The sequence below is a fragment of the Panthera uncia genome, chromosome A2 (genome assembly GCF_023721935.1).
Source record: "Panthera uncia isolate 11264 chromosome A2, Puncia_PCG_1.0, whole genome shotgun sequence".
Classification (NCBI taxonomy): Eukaryota; Metazoa; Chordata; class Mammalia; order Carnivora; family Felidae; genus Panthera; species Panthera uncia.
This window is the reverse complement of record NC_064816.1, coordinates 145,098,314-145,119,639: the sequence shown is the minus strand read 5'-3', so window position 1 is coordinate 145,119,639 and position 21,326 is coordinate 145,098,314. Positions and strand designations below refer to the sequence as shown.

The 21,326-nt window shown below is 36.1% G+C and overlaps 1 protein-coding gene and 1 long non-coding RNA gene across 11 annotated transcripts in view; one reads left to right on the top strand and one right to left on the bottom strand.

The window, feature by feature from the left end:
- The window catches only part of AGBL3 (AGBL carboxypeptidase 3), a 72,789-nt gene that overhangs the window by 30,913 nt on the left and 20,550 nt on the right, over nucleotides 1-21,326 (bottom strand). For 5 of the 10 annotated variants that reach the window (XM_049641885.1, XM_049641886.1, XM_049641884.1 and 2 more), the window contains 9 exons: nucleotides 20,878-20,985; nucleotides 17,660-17,798; nucleotides 15,694-16,473; nucleotides 11,493-11,655; nucleotides 9,774-9,900; nucleotides 8,490-8,590; nucleotides 8,157-8,269; nucleotides 7,343-7,409; nucleotides 1,676-1,762 (listed from right to left, as the gene is read on the bottom strand). In XM_049641885.1, coding sequence (XP_049497842.1) covers nucleotides 1,676-1,762; nucleotides 7,343-7,409; nucleotides 8,157-8,269; nucleotides 8,490-8,590; nucleotides 9,774-9,900; nucleotides 11,493-11,655; nucleotides 15,694-16,473; nucleotides 17,660-17,798; nucleotides 20,878-20,985 — 1,685 coding nt within the window. The other 5 variants (XM_049641887.1, XM_049641890.1, XM_049641891.1 and 2 more) reach the window with 5 other exon arrangements.
- LOC125930163 (uncharacterized) overlaps nucleotides 1-21,326 on the top strand; it is a 76,431-nt gene that overhangs the window by 49,202 nt on the left and 5,903 nt on the right. Inside the window, exon 2 of the long non-coding RNA XR_007460095.1 lies at nucleotides 2,047-5,190. This is a non-coding gene — a long non-coding RNA (uncharacterized LOC125930163). The remainder of the gene's footprint in view (nucleotides 1-2,046; nucleotides 5,191-21,326) is intronic.

Sequence of the window (21,326 nt, the reverse complement as noted above, 5' to 3'; positions counted from 1 at the left end):
AATAACCAAATGATGATTGTTTTCCATCTGGAAAATCCAACATTAAATACAGATTATGATTTCATAACAATTTTGAAGCTCCAATCAACCAAAGGGAAAATACATAAATATTTTAATGTAAAGGAATTTACTATATTTTGCCTGAAATATAGCTTGGGTAGAGGAGAAAAGCCACTATGTGGAGATGTTTATGAAGATTAAATATGTGTCTGACAAAATCTACATACAAAACAATAAAAAAAACAATCTCCCAAACAAAATCTACTTTGGTTATTGGGTTCTGCAAATGACTTAACACATTGAGATCAATTAGAGAGTTTGTTTACCAAAAACTTTTTTATAATCTTGGCCCTCTCCCAAGCATACTCACATTGCTTAGATTGCACAATTTACAAACAAGAAATCAGATACCAATATAAAAATATGCGATATTACATAACAATGTGCTTTAAAGACTAGAATTAAAAATTTATGAGGAATACACACAAATGAGTGCGTGCATCCTGATAAAATCTGGATAATCGCTGTGGATTAGATCAACATCAGTTTTATGGTGTCGATATAGTATCATGATACATGCAAGATGTTAACAATGGAGAAGTCAAGGATGCAGCAGAGTTCCTATACATATTTCAAAATAAAAAGTTCTTAAAAACTGTTTTTGTCTGATTCTCCCCAAAGGCAAAATTTCTGACCTGTCTCTGGAGCTGGGGGTGGGGACAATGGCACTCTTCTCTCAGTGACACCCACTTTAGGAGTTGAGCTGTACGTGGAAAGAGGGCAGCAGTCTCAGGTCTTCTCTATTTGCCTCTAGTGTGATATCACCATTTCACAAGCTAAGGTAAGGGTGATTAGGGCCAAAATATTCTGGGTAATGTGGCACCCCAGGCAGAATCTCTGTCTCCTGAATGGAGCGTGGGTAGAAGAAGGGAGCCCCCACCTCTTGGCTGCACTCACTCGGAACTTAGCCCCAGCAACAGGTAGCTGGAGGCGGGATAAGAACTACTGATGCCCCGCCCCTTTTGGGAAGACAGCCCTCTGGCTGGCGTGAGTGGAGAGAGGGGGGCTCTGTGTTCTTGGCTGTGCTGGTCTGGGGTGGAGATTCAGTCTCACTGACACTGAACTGGGAGGGGGAGGAAGGAATCTTGCTTCAAATGCCAAAAGCTCTTGCTGTTTTCTTTTTACCAAATTTTAGGAAATTTTCACAAGTAGATGTTTTTCATTTGCTATCTGCCCTTAGGGCAATGGTTGTGTTGTTTGTTTTTAATATCACCAATTTTTGTTAGGTGAATGAATTTGCAGAGCTTCTCATGCTGTTATGGTAGAAGTCAATCTCTCAGCACCATCTATTCTTACACTCTTGTATTGCCATTTAATTTTTCTTCATTTTAATTTATCTCTTCTAGTTATCCTAGATGTATCTTTGTAAGATACCTCAAATACTTTTCAGAGTAAAGTAAGTAAAAGTGAAATTTATAGCACCTATTAATAAAATCCACTTCTCATCTGTCAAGGTTCTCTTATATTTTTATAAACAGAAAATAACATAAGCAAAGTTTTAATCACTAACATTTCCCAGGGCAAAAATTTGGGGATAGAAAGTGTAACAGGAAACAACTTGCCATTCTCTTACAACCATTTTTCAAAAACTGTTAAAAACCAGGTCAATGAATACCTCTGGTTCTTCTCTGGTATTTTGATTACTTGCTATGGTAGAATTTCTTTCCTTCTTTGTTTTCAAGTGTTTTTTCTTGTTTTTTAGCTAAGTAAAAGAATCATACTTGAAATCAATATTTAATCAACACACCAAAGACAGTATATATGTGGACATAAAGCTATCTTGAGACTTCCACTTCTAGGAAGATAAAGTACTTCTTCTATCCCTCCCACTAAGTACAACTGAAAATCTTGGGTATTCTACACAAAACAAGCATAAGAGGCCCTAAAAAGCAGAAAGAAGAAGGTAGACTGGTGAGGGACTTCAGGAGCAGAGGACAGAAGAATAGTGAGTAATTCCTGTGTTTTGTTTTTACTTACATATCCCAGCTTTAGAGCCAGAGAAGCCATCAACCCAGAAGTGCCAATGAGTGAAGAAATAATGGATGAAAATTTGATGAAACTTCCCAAATGTGATGAAAGATATGATGTAAACATCCAAGAAGCTCAATGAGCTCCAAGTAAGATGAACTCAAAAACCCGCAATGAAACACATTATAATTAATCTTTCTAAGAGAAAGAGAGAATCTTGAAAGTAGCAAGAGAAAAGCAAATTGTTACATGGAAGAATCCTCAATAAGATTATTAGCAGATTTCTCATCAGAAACTGGAGGCCAAAAGACCATAAACCAATACATTCAAAGTGCTTTTAAAAAGTGGCATTATTGTCCTTCAAAAGTTAGGAAGAAATTAAGACATTCCCAGATAAACAAAAGCTGAAAGAGTTCATGACCACTAGACACATCCTGTAAGAAATGCTCAAGAGAGTCCTACAAGGTGAAAAGACACTGGAAACTAACTTGAATCTGTAGGGAGAAATAAAGATCTGAACACAGGCAATTATAAAAGCTAGCATATCACTGTAGAATGGTTTTAAAGAGCACTTTTTGTTTTCCAATACATTTAAAGAAAAACAAAGCAGTTAATAATACAGTTTCATCCTGTTGTGATCAGAGAAGATACTCTGCAAGACAGCTAGCTTTTAAAATCTTACTTATAGGGGCGCCTGGGTGGCTCAGTCGGTTGAGCGTCCGACTTCAGCCAGGTCACGATCTCGCGGTCCGTGAGTTCGAGCCCCGCGTCAGGCTCTGGGCTGATGGCTCGGAGCCTGGAGCCTGTTTCCGATTCTGTGTCTCCCTCTCTCTCTGCCCCTCCCCCGTTCATGCTCTGTCTCTCTCTGTCCCAAAAATAAATAAAAAACGTTGAAAAAAAAATTTAAAAAAAAAATAAAAAAATAAAATCTTACTTATTAAGACTTACTTACTTGTTAAGACTTACTATTAACAATTATATAGCAACAAATTAGATAATATAGATAAAATGGACAAATTCCTAGAAACACAAAACCTACCAAGACTATATCACAAAGAAATAGAAAATACGAACAGACCTATAACTGATAACGAATCAGCAATAAAAAAAATCTCCCAACCACAAACTGTAGATGTGATGGCTTCACAGGAGAATTCTACCAAACATTTAAAGAACTAACATCAGTACTTCTCAAACCTTTCTAAAAAACTCAAGAGTAGGGAACACTTCCTAACTCATTCTATGAGGCCAGCATTATTATCCTGATACCCAAAGCCAGACAGACACTACAAGAACAAAAAAATTTATAGAGCAGCATCTCTTATGAACATTAATGCAAAAAATCCTCAACAAAATACTAGCAAATAAAAATCAGCAGCATATTAAAAGGATTGTACACAATGACCAAATAGGATTTATTCCTGGAATGTAAGGATGGTTCAACATAACCAATTGATCAGAATGTAAGGATGGTTCAAACATAAGAAACTAATGAACGTAAAACACCACATCAACATAATAAAGGAAAAGACCTCACATGAACATCTCGATGCAGAAAAGACATCTGACAAAATTCAACACCTTTTCATGATTAAAAAACCCAACAGACAAGGCACAGAAGGAAACTACCTCAACACAATAAAAAAAAACTATAGCTGACATGTTTGATGGTGAAATGCTGAAAGCATTTCCTTTAAGATCAGGAACAAGTAAGGATGTCTGTTTTCATCACTTCTATTCAACACAATACTGGAAATTATAGCCACAGCAACTAAGCACAAAAATGAAATAGAAGGTATCCAAATGGGAAAGAAGTAAAATGATCTCTGTAGATGATATGATCTTATATTTTAAAAACTCTGAAGAGTCCACAAAAAACCTGTTTGAACTAATAAAGTCAGCAAAACAGCAAGATACAAAGTCACCACATAAAAATCAACTGCATTTTTATACACAATTAGAGAACAACTTGAAAAGGAAATTACAAAAGCAATTCCATGTACAATAACATCAAAAAGAATAAAATACTTAGGAGTTAACCAAGAAGGTGAAAGAAAACTTCATCTTCTTGTACAAAAAAACTACAGTGACTACAAAACATTGTTGAAAGGAATTAAAGAAGACGTAAGTACATGAAAGCATATCTCTTATTCATGAAATGTAAGTCCTAATATTATTAAAATATCAATATTACCCAAAGCAATCTATGGATTCAATGCAATCCCTATCAAAATCCCAATGACTTTTTTTTTTTTTTGCAGAAATAGAAAAATCCATCCTAATATTCAAAGGATCCCAAATAGGCAAAATAATCTGGGGGGAGGGGAGGTGGGGAAGGAACAAAATTGGAGGGTTCATACTTTGATTTCAAAATTTACTACAAAGCTACAGTAATCAAAACAGTGTGGCATTGGCATAAAGATAGCCATATAGACCAAAGAAAAAGAATAGAGAGCCAATAAAGAAATCCTTGCATACAGTCAAATGATTTTTGACAGGGGTGTCAAGACCATTCAATGGGTGAAGGACAGTCTTTTCAACACATGGTGCTCAGAAAATTGTATCTCCACTTGCAAAAGAATGGGGTCTTTACCTCATACCAAATACAAAAATTAACTCAAAATAGATCAAGGACCTAAATGTAAGACCCAAAAGGATAACACTCTTAGAAGAAAACAGGACAAAACTTCACAACACTGGATTTGGCAATGACTTATTGGATATGATACTAAAGGCTAAAAGCCAATAAGGGCAGTACTGAGGTCTTCAGCCCAACAGCTTTTGAAGAACACCTTTTGAATTTTGTCAACAATCATGTAAGTGAGCTTAAAAGTGGATCTTTTCTCAGTCAAGTCTTCAGATGAGACCACCTGACCAACACCTTCATTGCAGCCTTTTGAGAGACCTCAAACAGAAGCACATAGTGAAGCCACTCCTGAGTCCCTGTCTCATGGAAATGGCATGAAAATAAGTATCTGTTGTTTTGGGCAAGTGCTTGGGGAAATTTGTTGCTCAGCAATAGAAAACTAATACAACATCCGTCTTACTCCATTTCAGATGCTATAACAAAATACCACAGACTATGTGGCTAAAAAGAACAGGAATTTATTCCTCCTAGTTCTTCAGGCTGGAAGGTTGAGGTCAATGTGCCAGTATGGTCAGGTGAGCACTCTCTTTTAAGCTGCCAACTTCTCGTTTGTATCCTCATATGGTAGAAGGGGCTAGGGATCTCTCTGGAGCTCTTTAATAAGGCACTAATCCAGAGGGCTCTGCCCCATGACCTAATCACTTCCCAAAGGGCCCACCTTCTAGTACCATCATATTGGGCATTATAATTTCAACATATGAGTTTGGGGAAGATAGAATTATACAGACATAGCATTCTGTCCCTGAGCCCTCCAAATTCAGGTCCTTCTCACATGCAAAATACATTCATTCCATCCCATTCCATTCCAACAAGTTAAAGGTTTCCAAAATACAGTGATGGGACAGACATAGGACAGACATTCCCAAAGGGAGAAACAGAAAAGGATGGAGTGCTGGGTTGCCAGTAAGGACATAGAAAAATCTAGCAAGGCAAATTCAACAAGATCTTAAAGCTCAAGAATAATCCTCTCTGGTTCAATGGACTGCCTTCTGGACCTACTGGAGTGGCAACATCACCCGTACGGCTTGGCAGAGTGCTGCTAATGCCTGGCTCTCTGCTAGGGCACTGCCCACAATGTAGGTTATGGCTTGAGGCAGCTTGCCTTCATGGCCTCTGTTAGAGGCTGTTTATCCTGTTGAAATCCAGGTGGTAGTGGCCCTGATGATCTCTTAGTTACCTCTGAGGCCATTTTTCCCCCTTATCTTGAAGAAGAGTGCATGTTCACAAATAGATCTATGGTACCATACTGTAAAATTCAAGCAGTCTGACAGCCTTCCTTCATTCTGTCCTGTCTCCAACCCCTTCAGTCCAAGCTGGCAGTCTTCCTAATGGGGTGGTTGATTAGTTCTGTGGTTCATACCCACACTAATCTCCTTATCATACAGTTGATCCCCCACACTCTTACTCTTCTTTTCTGAACACACGTTCCTATTGTTTTGTAACATGGGTAGGCTGAGAATTTTTTAAATCTTCACCTTCTGGTACCTTTTCGCTTAACAATTCCTTCTTCATTTCTCTCTACTTGTTTTTTACTATAAGCAGTCAGGAGGAATCAAGCTGCTCTTCAACACTTTACAAAGAGACTTTTTCAGCTAAATCTCCAATTTTATCACTCACAAGTTCTACCTTCCATGAAATGCTATAGAACACAAACGCAATACAGCCAAATCCTTTACCATTTTATAGTAAGGATTAAATTTTCTCTATTGGTCAGTAACACGTTCGTTTCTGTCTGAGATCTCATGAAAATCACCCTTAATATTCAGATTCCTACCAACGTCCTATACACAATTAGTTGTGTGTCTTTAAGATGGGAACTTGCTCTACAGCTCCCCTTTTTTCTTTCTGAGTCCTTACCAGAATCATCTTGAGAAGTCCCTTCATGGCAATATCAGCATTTTCTAACATGCACTTCACAACTGTGCCAGACTCTACCAGTTATCCAGTTCCAAAGCCACTTCCACATTTTTAGGTATTAGTTACAATAGCACCCCACACTCGGTACTAAGAGAGTAGTGTCTTAGTTTGTCTTAGTCACTTCCTAACACCATCACATTGATGGTTAGGGTTTCAACATGTGTAGTATTTGGTGGGGACATAAGCAGTCCATAACACCACCTGAACTTCCTTCTCCTCCTCCTCCCACTCTATATTCCTCCTTAGGCACTTATCACATATTAGGCACTTATCACATATTAGGCACATCATATATTTTACTTATCATTATTTTTTATTTCCACCTACTAGAATATAAGCTATGAAAGAGAAGGATTTTTGTCTCATTTTTTGTTCACTGCTCTATCCCCAGCACACAGTTGAAGCTCAATATATAGTTGTTAAATAAATGAATACACGAACACTGGATTTGCAGGCATGTGATGTATGTTATGGTACCAACTCTCATTAACAAGTGGTTAATTTGTATTAACAAGTTGTTAACAAGTGGCTTTTGAGAAGTAATCTCTCTGGATCTTTAAAGTAAGAGTGTTAAAAATCCTAAGGTTAGAAAATTCTAGGATTTAAAGATATGTTACATAATCAGAAAATAACAATTACTGTTACACAATAATTACACAACTGCAAGCATTTTTTGCCTGATTATTAGTCATAATGAGAAGAGTACCTATTTAGTATATCCATACCATAGGCAGAAATTTTCAATCATACCTGAGAAGTTAATTTGAGAAGGTAAGTCTGAGACTCATTGGATTCTGAACTGTCAGAGCCTCGGCTACTACAAAAAAAAATAACTTTGATATAATAATTATTTTAATTATATTTATAATTATATTTTATATTTACAAGTAACTTATTAATTATATATTATAAATATTAAAACAATAATATTTTGGTGGCATTTTAAAATTTCAACTGTTATTTTTATTAAACTGTTATCTTTTTTTTTTTTTTTTTTTAATTTTTTTTCAACGTTTTTTATTTATTGTTGGGACAGAGAGAGACAGAGCATGAACGGGGGAGGGGCAGAGAGAGAGGGAGACGCAGAATCGGAAACAGGCTCCAGGCTCCGAGCCGTCAGCCCAGAGCCCGACGCGGGGCTTGAACTCACAGACCGCGAGATCGTGACCTGGCTGAAGTCGGACGCTTAACCGACTGCGCCACCCAGGCGCCCCTTAAACTGTTATCTTATTGGAACGGTAGAAATGGTTCTAATTATGTTTACAGGGGCACCTGGGTGGCTCAGTTGGTTAAGCGTCTGGCTTCCACTCAGGTCATGATCTCATGGTTCGTGAGTTCAAGCCCTGCGTCGGGCTCTGTGCTGACAGCTCAGAGCCTGAGCCTGCTTTGGATTCTGTGTCTCCCTCTCTTTCTGCCCCTCTCCCACTCACGCTCTGTCTCTCTCTCCCTCTCTCCTCTACCTATAGTTGGGATTTTCAGTTGAGACTGATAATTTTATATCCTACAGTTATTATTAAGGACATAGTAAAACACAAGTTATATTACATCCACTATCTTGACTTACCTAGACTCTAGATCCAATGCAATTTCTTTCAGAGAAGTATCTGAATCCTCAAGGACTTTTTCCAAATTTATATGTTTTTCCATCTCTTCCAATTCTTTCAGGCACTGATAGTACTAGGGGAAAATGATAAATTAATTATAAATTAACTTTATTTCCTAATTAAACTAATTGAATATTTATAGATACCTGGCACAGCAACTATGAGGACATCAAGTACCAAAAACCCCAAACACTGTTGGGATAGTAAAAGAAAAACACTGCTATAGGCCCTTAGTTAGATTATGTTATCTGATAAAGTGGAGTTTGAAGCATTACCAAATGGACTTTGCTTACCTTGGTTCGGTCTGGGTCACAATAGTCCAAAAGAGAATCACAAAAATGATACCCCATCGACTCCAAGTCTTTTGTGTTGAAATGAGTACCTCGTTTATTACCTAAAACATCAATAAGTTTAACCACCATTTGTCCTTAACAGGCAGGCTTACGTTCTGTGTTTTCACAGAGTATAAATAAAACCTCTGGTCAGATTCCATCTCCTGTCCTTTGGATTTGCTTCTCCAGGGCAAGTCATTTAACAGCTTATTGCTTTCCTTCATTCCCTCTCCACATCTGGATCAAAGCTGACTTAACACATAGTAGGCTATGTTGTAGGGCTGAAGAATATTTAATAAGAACATATGGAATACTTGGTTATCAGTTATAAACATGCTCATAATCACTTAGAGAAAAACTTGGGTAAATATTTTAATGTTTTCATCATCATAGATACCATTATATCAGTTTCAAGGTGCTTTAAAGACCAGAAATACATGTGTGGGTTTCGAGCACTTTCCTTTGAGTCAATAAATTTTCTAAAAACATAACCATTATCTTAATATGGAACATTCTAAGGGTAAACCAAAAGATTTCTTAAATGTAACTACAGAGCACAATTTTAAAAACATTTTAAAAAATATTTATTTTTGAGAGAGAGACAGCACAAGAGGGGGAGGGACACAGATTCTGAAGCAGGCTCCAGGCTCTGAGCTGTCAGCACAGAGCCTGATGCAGGCAAGGTTTGAACTCACTTGAACTCACACAGGATCATGACCTGAGCCAAAGTCAGATGCTTAACTGACTGAGCCACCCAGGTGCCCCCACACACTTTTATTTTTAAAGGAAACAAGTGCTTCCATTAAAATATAAATTGACCCCCCAAGGAACCCCCAACAAACCCAGTCTATTTTGACTTGCAGATAGCAAATCCACTAAAGACATGTCTATCCTGATGTTTTAAGTATGAACATTGCTTTTTCTTGCAACCAGGAGTCATCTATAAGGACTCTTTCTTAAAAACATAACAAAAACAATAAAAAATTAGTTCATGAAATAACCAATTAGGTATTTTATCTATATGCTAAAACTCCCTTTTCTAAACAAAGGGAAAATGATGAGATGGAGATGCATATAGTGGTAGTTTGTTTATTCATCCTGTTTAGAGAATTGATTGGACACCAGCATGTTTCTAAGTAGGAAGAAAGTGCTCACTATCAAACTGTCTACACTATTAATCTTACGTTAAAAACGTCTCTTTGGTTTGAAGCTCTGACAGCCATGAATGAGAACACTTGGTCTTACCCAGGGTAGATCCACAAAAAGTAGCCTCCATGGTGAAGCTGTTCTTGATTCCCATTTTCCACATTACCACCCTTCCTGTTCCCTCTTTGCTCTTCTGAACATTAAACTTGCAAGCTGAGAATGAAAACTAAAAATAAGCAGATAAAAATGAGAAAAATGTGTTTTTCTGAGTACAATGTCTTTCTCAGAACTAGGATTGAAAAGGAGGAAGTAGTGCAAAAGCAGTAATTCTCTCTAAAGTTTCACGGGCTTTTATTTCCTAAGGATGACATATTTACATTTCTGAGAACTACAGATTTGAATGCTGGTAATAAATTTTACTTTTAATCTATATAAAACATATACCTTCAAAACCTATTGATTATTTCTTGATACTGTTGGGATAAGATCTTATACTTTAAAAAACTTATAGGAAAGGGCTTAAATATGTTTAGAAATAAAGATTAATGTAGATTAAAAAAATTTTTTTAATGTTTATTTTTGAGAGAGCCAAGAGTGTGAGCAAGGGGAGGGGCAGAGATGGGGGGGTGGGGAGGGGGAGAATCCAAAGCAAGCTCCAGGCTCTGAGCTGTGAGCACAGAGCCCGATGTGGGGCTCAAACCCACAAGTCACGAGACCATGACCTGATCCCAAGTCAGAGGCTCAACTGACGAACCACCGAAGTGTCCCTGATTAATGTAGATTTTTTGAATAGATAAGGATGCTTTATTTTCACAAGATCGATCACTGGAAAGCTGTCCTAAAAGACTGTTATATCTATAAAATGTTTTAGTACAAAAAAAAAGTTTTCGTAATTTTATTTTTTATTTGTGATAAAAGTGACTTGTGTTCCATTCCGAGTTAAACACATGTAGAGATCTGTGCAAGCACTACTACAGTCAGGATATAGGTCAATTCCATCACCTCTAAAATTCTCCCTTGTATCATTCCTTTACAGTCACAAGTATTTAATTTATTCTGAAGCTACAGTAAATGATACCATTTTCAGTTGTGGTTTCCAAGTGTCTGGTGTGAGTCTATAGAAATGTAACTGGTTTTTGTGGGTGGACCTTGTCATGTAGGACATTGCTGAACTCACTTATTCGAGGACTTTTTTTGTGGACTGCTTCGGATTTTCTATGAAGACAACTGTGTCCTCTTTATTACTTGTTCCTTTCCAAAGTGTCTGCCTTTTATTTCTCTCTTGCCTTTCAGCACTTAGAACCTCCAGTATAAGGCTGAATTGAAGGGGTTAAGGCTGGCTTTCCCGGCCTTGTTCCCGACCTTATGAGGAAACTAGACTTTTACCATTAAGGTGGAAGGATAAGGCACATTTTTTCCTTCACATTTCAAATTAAACATTCCCCACAGTTGCTTTTTTATGGTCAATTGTATAAACCAGGCAAAATAAGTAAAAAAGCAGTTTACTGAGATGATCTATTCTGCAGTCTCACATGAGCAACATGTAATAAAAGAAAAGTTAAAAATCTTAAATGGGGGGTACCTGGGTGGCTCAGTAGGTTAAGTGGCCGACTTTGGCTCAGGTCATGATCTCATGGTCCGTGAGTTTGAGCCCCGTGTCGGGCTCTGTGCTGACAACTCACAGCCTGGAGCCCGTTTCAGATTCTATGTCTCCCTCTCTCTGACCCTCCCCATTCATGCTGTCTCTCTCTATCTCAAAAATAAATAAAGGTTAAAAAAGAAAAATAATCTTAAAAAAAAATCTTAAATGGTACTTACTTTATCTGGACAATTTTTGCTCAGCATAAGTGGAAAGATTTGTTGTTGTAAGTATAATGCTTTACATCTATCACTACCGTCACAACCATACATGAAGATGTTCTCTTTCCTACTGTGGCCATGAAGGTCACAATATAAAATAACCTCTCGTTTCTCCATTAATCTACCAAGGAAAAAAAAAGAACAAAGTTACTAAATTTCACCTCTGCATTTTTCTTCTCTGGGTGGAACTATGGATTTACAAGTCTAATATCCAAATAAACAGAATTTCTTATATCCTTGCTTTCGACTTCTTTCTCTTATCCATACTGCACATTATTGACAATTTTAAAACATCTCTAATAATTTCCTATTAACTATATACATATATAAAATGTGAATGTTTACCTTCCATTATAAGGATAAAATTTACCTTCCACCCAAGACTCTCCAACAGGATCCCTCTGCTTTATTATTCTGGTTTTCCCTTGCACACAGAAAACAGCTCACTCCTAGCTTTGCCCATTAGCTTTCACAGAGATTCTTTCTGACTAGAACATCTTTCTTCATCTCTGTATGTGCAAATACTGACCCTCAAGGCTGACTTCATGTCTCACTTCCTAATTAGGGTCATAGATTTTTCTTTTTTTTGAATTCCTGTAGCACATAATATTGGTACCATTTACTTGACACTTGCCTTGGAAATTTTTTATATTTTTGATATTTAATCTCCTTATGGGTAAGAAATGCTTCAAATCATCTAGAACAGTGCTATGTACACAAGTACCCAAATATTTGTTAAAAACCGAGTACCAGACAACTTGGTGCTGAAGCCAATTATTACACAACCCTTGATTAAAATGGTAAATATCTGGGGCGCCTGGGTGGTTCAGTCGGTTGAGCATCTGACTTCAGCTCAGGTCATGATCTTGCAGTCCGTGAGTTCGAGCCCTGCATTGGACTCTGTGCTGACAGCTCAGAGCCTGGAGCCTGCTTTGGATTCTGTGTCTCCCTCTCTCTCTGCCCCTCCCTTGCTCACGCTCTGTCTCTCTCTGTCTCAAAAATAAATACAAACATTAAAAAAATGGTAAATATCATTTTGAGAAAAATGGCACTAAAGTTTGAATTTTTTTTCTGGTAAATTTTTAACGAATTACTACACATTTCTTAGGAGCACAATCCTTGGCTTGTAAAACTTGCCATTCAATGAGTATTAAAGCTATAAAAAAATAAGCCCCCTCCAAACTGATGAAAATAACTAATGAAGAGGCATTAAGAAGGTTAAAAAAAAAGTGGTGTTAAGATGGTAGGATGATGGGCATTTTTTGCCTCCTCTCCCCCATATTTCTAAACTTTATATAGTGTTCTATCGCTTAAGTAACCAAAATCACATATACTATTATATCTGGAAGGGTAAGTACCAAAATGTTAGTAATGAATGGGACTTATAGTAATATGAAATATATTACTTTTATAACAAAAATATTAAAACCTAAAATCAAAACATAGCTTATATTAGCAACAATACTCCTTTAAACTATAGTGAAATCCCAAAGTAAAGTCTGTTACATGTATTAATTGGTTGCCCTTTTCTCATTTGGTGCCCAATAAATTCTAATGAAAAATGGAAGACTGACAGAAAGTCACTAAATGATCATTACAAGTTTTTAGATAACAAAGTAGATAATAAAACAAGAATATCAAGTTAGGGCCTTAAATATGAAATACACTAAACATTTTGAAATAAACATTTCCCCAGTTTCAATGACCTTTCAGTTTCTTATATGTAAGTTAAAACAAACTTCTAACTCATTCTCAAAGATATATCATTACTTCTGAAGGGTCTCTCTAAATTTTACATGAATTTAAATCACTTGAGAAACATCTTGGATCTTTTTTCTTACCCACAGGTTAAGACATTCTAAGTAACGTATACTAAAACTACTTTCTCTTATTCTCATATTCTTTAACTATACTAAATCTTAGATATATTTATAGCTGCTTGCCTTCCCACACATATGTGACTTCTTATTCTACTTACCTGCCTATGATCAATTGCGTTGAGGTAGTTTTCCTTCTTGGAAGTCTTTCTGAAACTTACTGAGTAGATTCCTGCCTTAACCTTCTTACAAGGCAACCTGAGAAGAACTAAGACATTTAAAGTATTTTCTACAGAGACAAGCCAAAGGGCCTTGGCCTATAATCCATCTTGTGTTGGACCGGGGACCCTTTATGTCAAAGAGCACTAAGCAGACACTATAGATATTCTAATCAGCATCCTTTCTTATGATTTTTTTAAAAAAATTCTAGAATAATTTTAGATTACCCCAAATTTGCAAAAATAGTAGTGTTTCCATGTACTCCTCACCCAGTTTCCCCCGTTAACAAATTATTTAACCATGGTACAGTGTTCAAAATGAAGAAACCAACATTGGTATACTACTAGTAACTACACTCCCAACCTTATTTGGATTTCACTGGTTTTGCCACGAATGTCTTTTCTGTCCCAGAATCCAATCAGGGTCATCACATTACTTAGCTCTCTTTTTATTGTTTGTTATCCCCAGGGGAAAAAGGACGTCATAGGTTATTATTTTTTTAATCACTTAATATTTCTCAGATAACTACAGGGAATCCTGGAGACCACATCTGTGAGGGATATGAAAACAGAGTTTTGAGTCCTTTTGGTGGGGATCTGCACCTTTGTGCCTAAGCAGATAAAAGGATTAACACGGAAGTGAAAGCTGATGCTGAACTGAGATAACTGGGGCCATCCTAAGCCTGTCAGCAGTTCTGATGGACTGGAGGTACCCTTGACATCCTCAGCTTTGAAACAGGGTTCTTGTACTTGCACTAGGGGCCCTAGCAAAGTGGGATAAGGATATAAACAGTCTCCGTAATGTACTTATTATTGTAAATATTTGAATAATCCTGAATAGTTTACCAAGAGTTTTTACATCTATATCTGATTCATTATCAATTTTTTCTTTTTATATTTGAGCTAACACTGAAAACACTTAGATCTTTCAATGTTCTGTATTTTATTCTGGGTACTTTTTATAATTTTTTTAAATGTTTAATTGAGCATGAACAGGGGAGGGGCAGAGAGGGAGACACAGAATCTGAAGCAGGCTCCAGGCTCCAAGCTGTCAGCACAGAGCCCCATGCGTGGCTTGAACTCACAGACCGTGAGATCATGACCCGAGCCGAAGTCAGATGCTTAACCGACTGAGCCACCCAGGCTCCCCATCTGGGCACTTTTTAAATAACACTCTCATTTAATCCTCCTGCCTATGAAGTAAGTATTATTATTACCACATCTATATACTTTATAGATGAGAAAACCAAGCTTTAGATTTGTTTTTAAATTGCTCAAGGCCACACAGCAAATGGCATTCCAGGATTCCAATCTGATATTGTAACTCCACTCCACACTCTTAACCAAAAAAGTCAAGAGCCTTTGGACTTGGAATGGGGTTCTCTGACTCCAGTAAATCTTTCTGCTCTAGCACATGCCTATTCCTGATTGTTATTAACTGAATCTATTAAAGAATTCACCCATTCAACAAAAATTTAAATATTATGTGCATTTGCTGCTCTGGATTCTTTGGAAAATTTAAAGCTGTTCATTTCTTTTCCGGGGGAAATAAACACTATTATTCATCAAAATTGCAATAACTATGCAACCTGATAGTCAAAAGAGTACACTTATCATGATGAGCACCGAGTAATGTATAGAAATGTTGAACGACTATATTGTACACCTAAACTAATATAATATTATATGTTAACTATACTAGAATTAAAATACTTAATAAAAAAAAGGCTCATCAAAGAGCAATGTATGAACAATATAGTGCCAGGAGGCCCTATGACATATAACTAATTTTCACACGTAAGAGATTCAGGCATCCTGAAGTAAACATCAGTGCTACCTTTAGCAAGAAACCAGATTTGGGATATGCAAATTTAACTATTAGTTTCACAAAGCCACTAAAATGTTCTAGAAATTTATTCATTATTTAAGAAAAGGATAGTGAATCCAGTGGCATAATGCCAGAAAGAAGAGTGGCAAGAGTGGAGAAAAAATTAAGTAGCTATAGTTAAACGATTAGTTAAACTATCTTAAGAAGCTAGGGTAAAATGAATGGGATTGTGGTAACCAAATTCTCACTTCCAAGTTTACTAAATAAGCAGAGAGGTAATTTGAGGCTTATCTTACCTACGGATCATGTTCCGGGTATACCAAACAGAAGGAAATGATTCCTTTAGGACAGATGTATAGTTACGGTTTAAATCTTGTCCAGCTAAGGAACAACGATAATTTCCCACTATCACACCATCTGGATTCAGCATAGGTACCACCTTGAAGATGAAAGTGTCCCGAAGCAACTGTGCATCACTTGAGTCTCCTAAAATATAATCTAGGAAGCCTTTCATGATCCAAGAGCTGTTGGTTTCCCCTGCATGTACCCTTGCAGTCAAAATCACAGCCTTTCGCTTTCTTGAGTCAGCATTCTTCAAAGGAGTAGTGATCGTTAAAACATACACCATGTTTCTAGCAATTGTGTGGCACAGGACACGTATTTTACAAAACTTTGACCGTACTGAGTCATTATTGATACTAGACAAGTATTCTTGCAGGTTGGTGTAAGTATATGGATAGCAGTGAGCAAAGTAGCAGGTATCTTTGTTGTGTGGAAATTGAAATGTCCATGTAAGAGAGAAATAATGGCGCCCCTCTTGTCCCTGGTTGTTCCTATAATATTTGATTTGGTCTCCTATTCTCTGCCAGCCAATATTATGAGCCTTGGCCTCTTTTTCAGAATAAAACAGTGGGCGCATACCCCGATTGTAAAGACTAGCAGGCTTAGTGAAATTGATTATAGTGAATCGGTAGACGATTCCTGCTTGAGTATTAGTGACTTGGAAATAGTACCACTGGGTGTGTTTATTTGTGAAGAGGTCAGGGCGCACAGTCAACTGGTATTCATATTCTGCCCTAATACACAAAAAGGAAAAAAAAACATGTAAAAATGACATTCAAATTTAAATTACATAAGGAAAATTATTTTACTTTTACCTATTCACTGAGAGCCTTTTTTCCTGAAACTATTTAGGCAGCATCCAACAGCAAGTAATTGTAAAAGATAAAAGTTTTGAAATGTTCTTACTGGATATGAAATTGCTTCTGTGCTAATTCTCTAAAGCCTTTTTATTTCTTTGTAATTCAAGAGAGCACATTAAAATGGGCATTTGATAAAAAAATTCTGTATTTTACCCCGATTACATTTCCTATAAAAGAAATGATTAAAGAGCTCTTAAAACTTAGAGTCCACTGTTTCTTTTTTTTTTTTTTTTTTACTTCAGATATATATTCCTTTTTCTATTAGATTCAAACTCTAGAGATCTGAAATACTATCATTGGGAAAAGTTTAAAACATATAATTAATACAACCACATACATTAAAAAATTTGAAAACTCTTTAAGGACTGTTTTTGGTAACTATTTGCATCCCTCGTACTTAATCACTAAGGATACTTAAATAAAGGTAAAAATTTTACTGGCACATTTGTTTTACACACACACACACACACACACACACACACAAAATCTTGCTGGGTTATTTGTGACTTTTCTTTGCCAAGTAACCTTCTCTTCTATCAGGACTATGTACTTACTGTGTGTGTGTATGTGTTATAAATAGTGATTGAGAAATAGGTGAAATAAAGGATGCAAAACCAGAGCTGTTGAATCTAGGTCATGGGTGTATGATGATTAATAGAGAACTGTATTATTCTCTGTATTTAAATATTTTCATAGTAAAAATTCTCTTAAAGAATGCTCTTGGATAGCATGCATGTTCCCAAACATATTTTATAGAACACTCATCTCAAACACTATTCCAGTAAAAAATTTGAGAAGCAGTGTGAGTTTATGTGTGTGAGTGTCTGTCTGACAGTTCATACTGGCATATTAAAAATGTACAGTACAGAAATCTGCTAAAGTTCATAGTATTTGAATCCAGAATTTGAACCTTTCATACCCCCTTCACAATCTCTAATTGGCATCTATACTTCAAGGAATTACAGTTCGTTAATGAATACTAAAACTTTAACGTACCTAATACAGAAAATAATAAATAGTTGAAGGTCCAGCTCCTCAAATAAAAATAATTAAAACCTACACTTTGACTACCTTCTGTAGATTTCCACTCTCAAACCTTGCTTCAAACATCAAAGTATTGTCATAGTTATCCACAGGTTGCTTCAGGGGTGTTCGGTTGCCCCCTACTCGGGAATACACAAAACAGGGCTCCTTGTAAGCTGATGACAGAAGAAGACCATAAAGGTATCAAGCCATGTCTAAAGTACACAGATTATTCTGCACAGAGTTTGGAGCCACAGTATAACTGAAGTGTCACTAAGGATTTAAAATTTTAAAGTAATTTGACACTAACATACAGATTTGTTGAAGTAAGAAAGTCTAAGAATTTTCAGACTAGAAAAGCAATGCCTAAAATAAATTCATGTATTTGTCACATTAAAAGTATTTATCCTACTTCTAATTTTTATGAAGTAATTGGTCCTGAACTTTCCCATTCACTATAAATAACTATAAAGCTGGATAAAAAAATATGGGCTGTTTCCATATATTTGGATAAAACACAGACTAGAACTATAATAATAGTTGAAAGAAGATAAATACATGAAGTATGCCCATGTTTAACCCTGGCTTTCTTCCTGGGAATACTTTCTGACTACATCCTAAGAAGGTGGCACTTAAGAATACTCTAACAGTCTTGCTGAGCTGAGGAGGCAAGACAGTTGCTTGGGGCTACGGAAATTTATGAGACAGGACACCAGAGAGATGAAAGCTACCATAGATGGAGGGCCTCAAAAGTCTACATGGTGGTTCCCTGGTGGTTCCCTTCATGGCTGAGGGCTTGGCTGTATAAGCATAAGATAAGACTGAGTAAGATAGGAAAATGTTACTGTGGCGCTGAGATATGCAATTCTAGAATATACTGTAATTCTAACCTATCCGGAATGGAAAGACTTTATGGAGCATCTCAAGCATTCTTTCATGATTCAAGAAAGGGAGCATACTAGGCATACGTACCACATCCAAGGGTAAAGACCAAGACCTAGGACTAACTGAAGGACTAAGACAAAATAAAAATTTTGCCCTTACAAAAGTCTGCCCTTATAAAAAAATAAAACCAAGTCTGAAAGAAGCAAAATGATATGCCAACAATTTAGCTGCCTACCAGAACAAACTGTGGCATAATTTTTAAAAAGAACATAATACAGACTTCTAAAACATATTTTCACAACGTCCTGCATATGATTAGGAAAAAATATGAAACATGAAGAAAAGCAGGAAAAATGTGACCCATGGTCACACACACACGCACACAATTTTCAACAAACCCCAAGATAACTGAGATGTTGGGATTAACAGATGACTCTGAATATATATCTAAAGACTTACAGGAAAAGATAGAGATAACGAACAAACAGATCAAGTAATCTCAAAAAAACCCTGAAAAACTACAAAAAAAGAACCAAATGAAAAGGCTAGAAATAAAAATTACAATAACTGAAGTTAATGATTTATTAGATGGGTTTAAGAAAGATGTTTTGTTATTAGCATACTATCGTAAATCAGATATGAGATTTTGCATTACTAGAGTTCTCAAAGTACAAATATCGATCTTGACTGTTAAGAACACTTTTCCTGAGGCTTAAGAAAAATTGAATACTGCAAAAGACAGATGCAGTAAATTTAAAAACAGATAAATACAATTATCCAGACTCAAGGACAGAGAAGAAAAAAAAAAAAGATCCAGTGACATGTGGAACATAGCTAGAAATCCAACATATGTGTAATTGGCATTCCAAAGGACAGAAGAGAAAGAATACAGAAAAAATATGTGAATAAATAATGGATGAAAAGTTGTCAAATTTGAAAAAAAAATCCAACTCTATTAACCTATGGATCAAAGAAGTCCAGCAAACTTCAAGCAGGTATCCAAATATAATGGTATCCAAATCTAAGCAGATCATAGTCAAATTGCTGAAAACAGCCAGAGAGAAAAAGACACATTATATATATGTAGGGAACAATGATAAAAATTATGGCTAACTTTTTATTTAAGACAAAAGATGTCACAAGACGATGGAACATTTTAAAGAAAAAATTTTTAGAAGAAAAAAAAACATGAACCCAGAATTCTATGCACCTTGTTGTTTGGAGATTTCTCTTTCCTATAGCTACAGATCTGAAAACCATTTTGTCCTCTTACTCTTTCAGGCCTAGGACACACAATGATTTTGCTCTCTTGACAGTTTTATGTTGCTTTACCATCCCTTGTGAGTCTCTCTTAAGTCTATCCACACTTTGGTAAGTTATACTTTCATTAAACTTTCTTAAATTACTCCCAGTATGCTATTCAGTTCCTGACAAGACCCTGATTGACTCACCTCAACTATTTTAATATTTTATCAGATCACATTTAAGTTATGTGTGGAAGTTCTAAGGCAGGTTAGCCATGTAAATATTTGAAATTAAAAAAAAATCAGAGATGCTTGTCTTTACTCTGGTTCTTAAAAAATATGTGAGTATATGATTTATAGAATTGCTTACTGTATAGGAAACAATCCTTGTACATTTTTGTTTTGCCAGCCCTTTAAATAAAATACATATGCTTCCTGAAGTTATCTCTAATATATGCTCTAAGATATAGAACTTGGATGGTGAAACTGTGCAGGAATCCCATACTTCCTTACCTGGTGCTTTAGGAGCAACACAGTTTGGCATATAGGCTGAGACATCTATGTTTTGTTATTAGCATACTATTGTAAAGCAGATATGAGATTTTGCATTAATAGAGTTCTCAAAGTACAAATATTGATCTTGACTGTTCAGAACACTTTTCCTGAGGTATAATCTTAGATGTTATTTGCAGTGTGGGGTATTTTCCCCTTTTAAAGATGCAATCTCAAGAAATGCATCAAATTGGCATGAAATGAAAATAAAGTCATCTGAAAGATTTCACGAACATGAGCTATCAATAGAGAGGCAACAATAGTTGCAGAATACTCTACTGGATTTCTCTTTGAAAGGTGATGTGAACATAATTCCTTTTAAATATAACTCTCCATTCTAGTGGGCATTATGTTTTTTTTTTAAAGCAACTTTGCATAAACTGCAGTACACCTTCAAGAATATAATTAACACTAAATCCACACTTGAATCAATCTGTAACAAAACATCTTGATGGTGACAGAGACTTCATGGTATTCTGCAGTTTCCATTATAAACAGCAAAACAAATATAATTAAGAGATGAATATAGATACCAAATTATATTTTATAGCAACATGTTTTATTATGTACCCACCATCTTCAGCTAGATAAACTACAGTATCTTCCTTGTAGTTTGGATAAAGGGGTTCTATCTCTAGACCTGTTGGGATGTACACTGGCTCAGGATAAGAAGGAGTCCAATCTGGGGGAAAAAAAAGAGAAAACATTATTTGAATATTACTTCAAAATAAAACAGGAAATGTTTTTAAACTTTATTTATTTTGAAAGAGTGAGTGAGAAGGGGAGAGGCAGAGAGAGAGAGGAAAAGAGAGAGAATTCCAAGCTGATAGTGCAGAGCCTGATGTGGGGCTCGAACTCACGAACTGTGAGATCACGACCCGAGCCAAAAACAAGTGTCAGATGCTTAACCCACTGGGCCACCCAGATGCCCCAATAAAATAGGAAATTTTTACCATATATTTTCAAATTATTCATTAGTATTTTTACTCTAAAATTTAGTGTTTTATGCAGGGCTAGATTTTA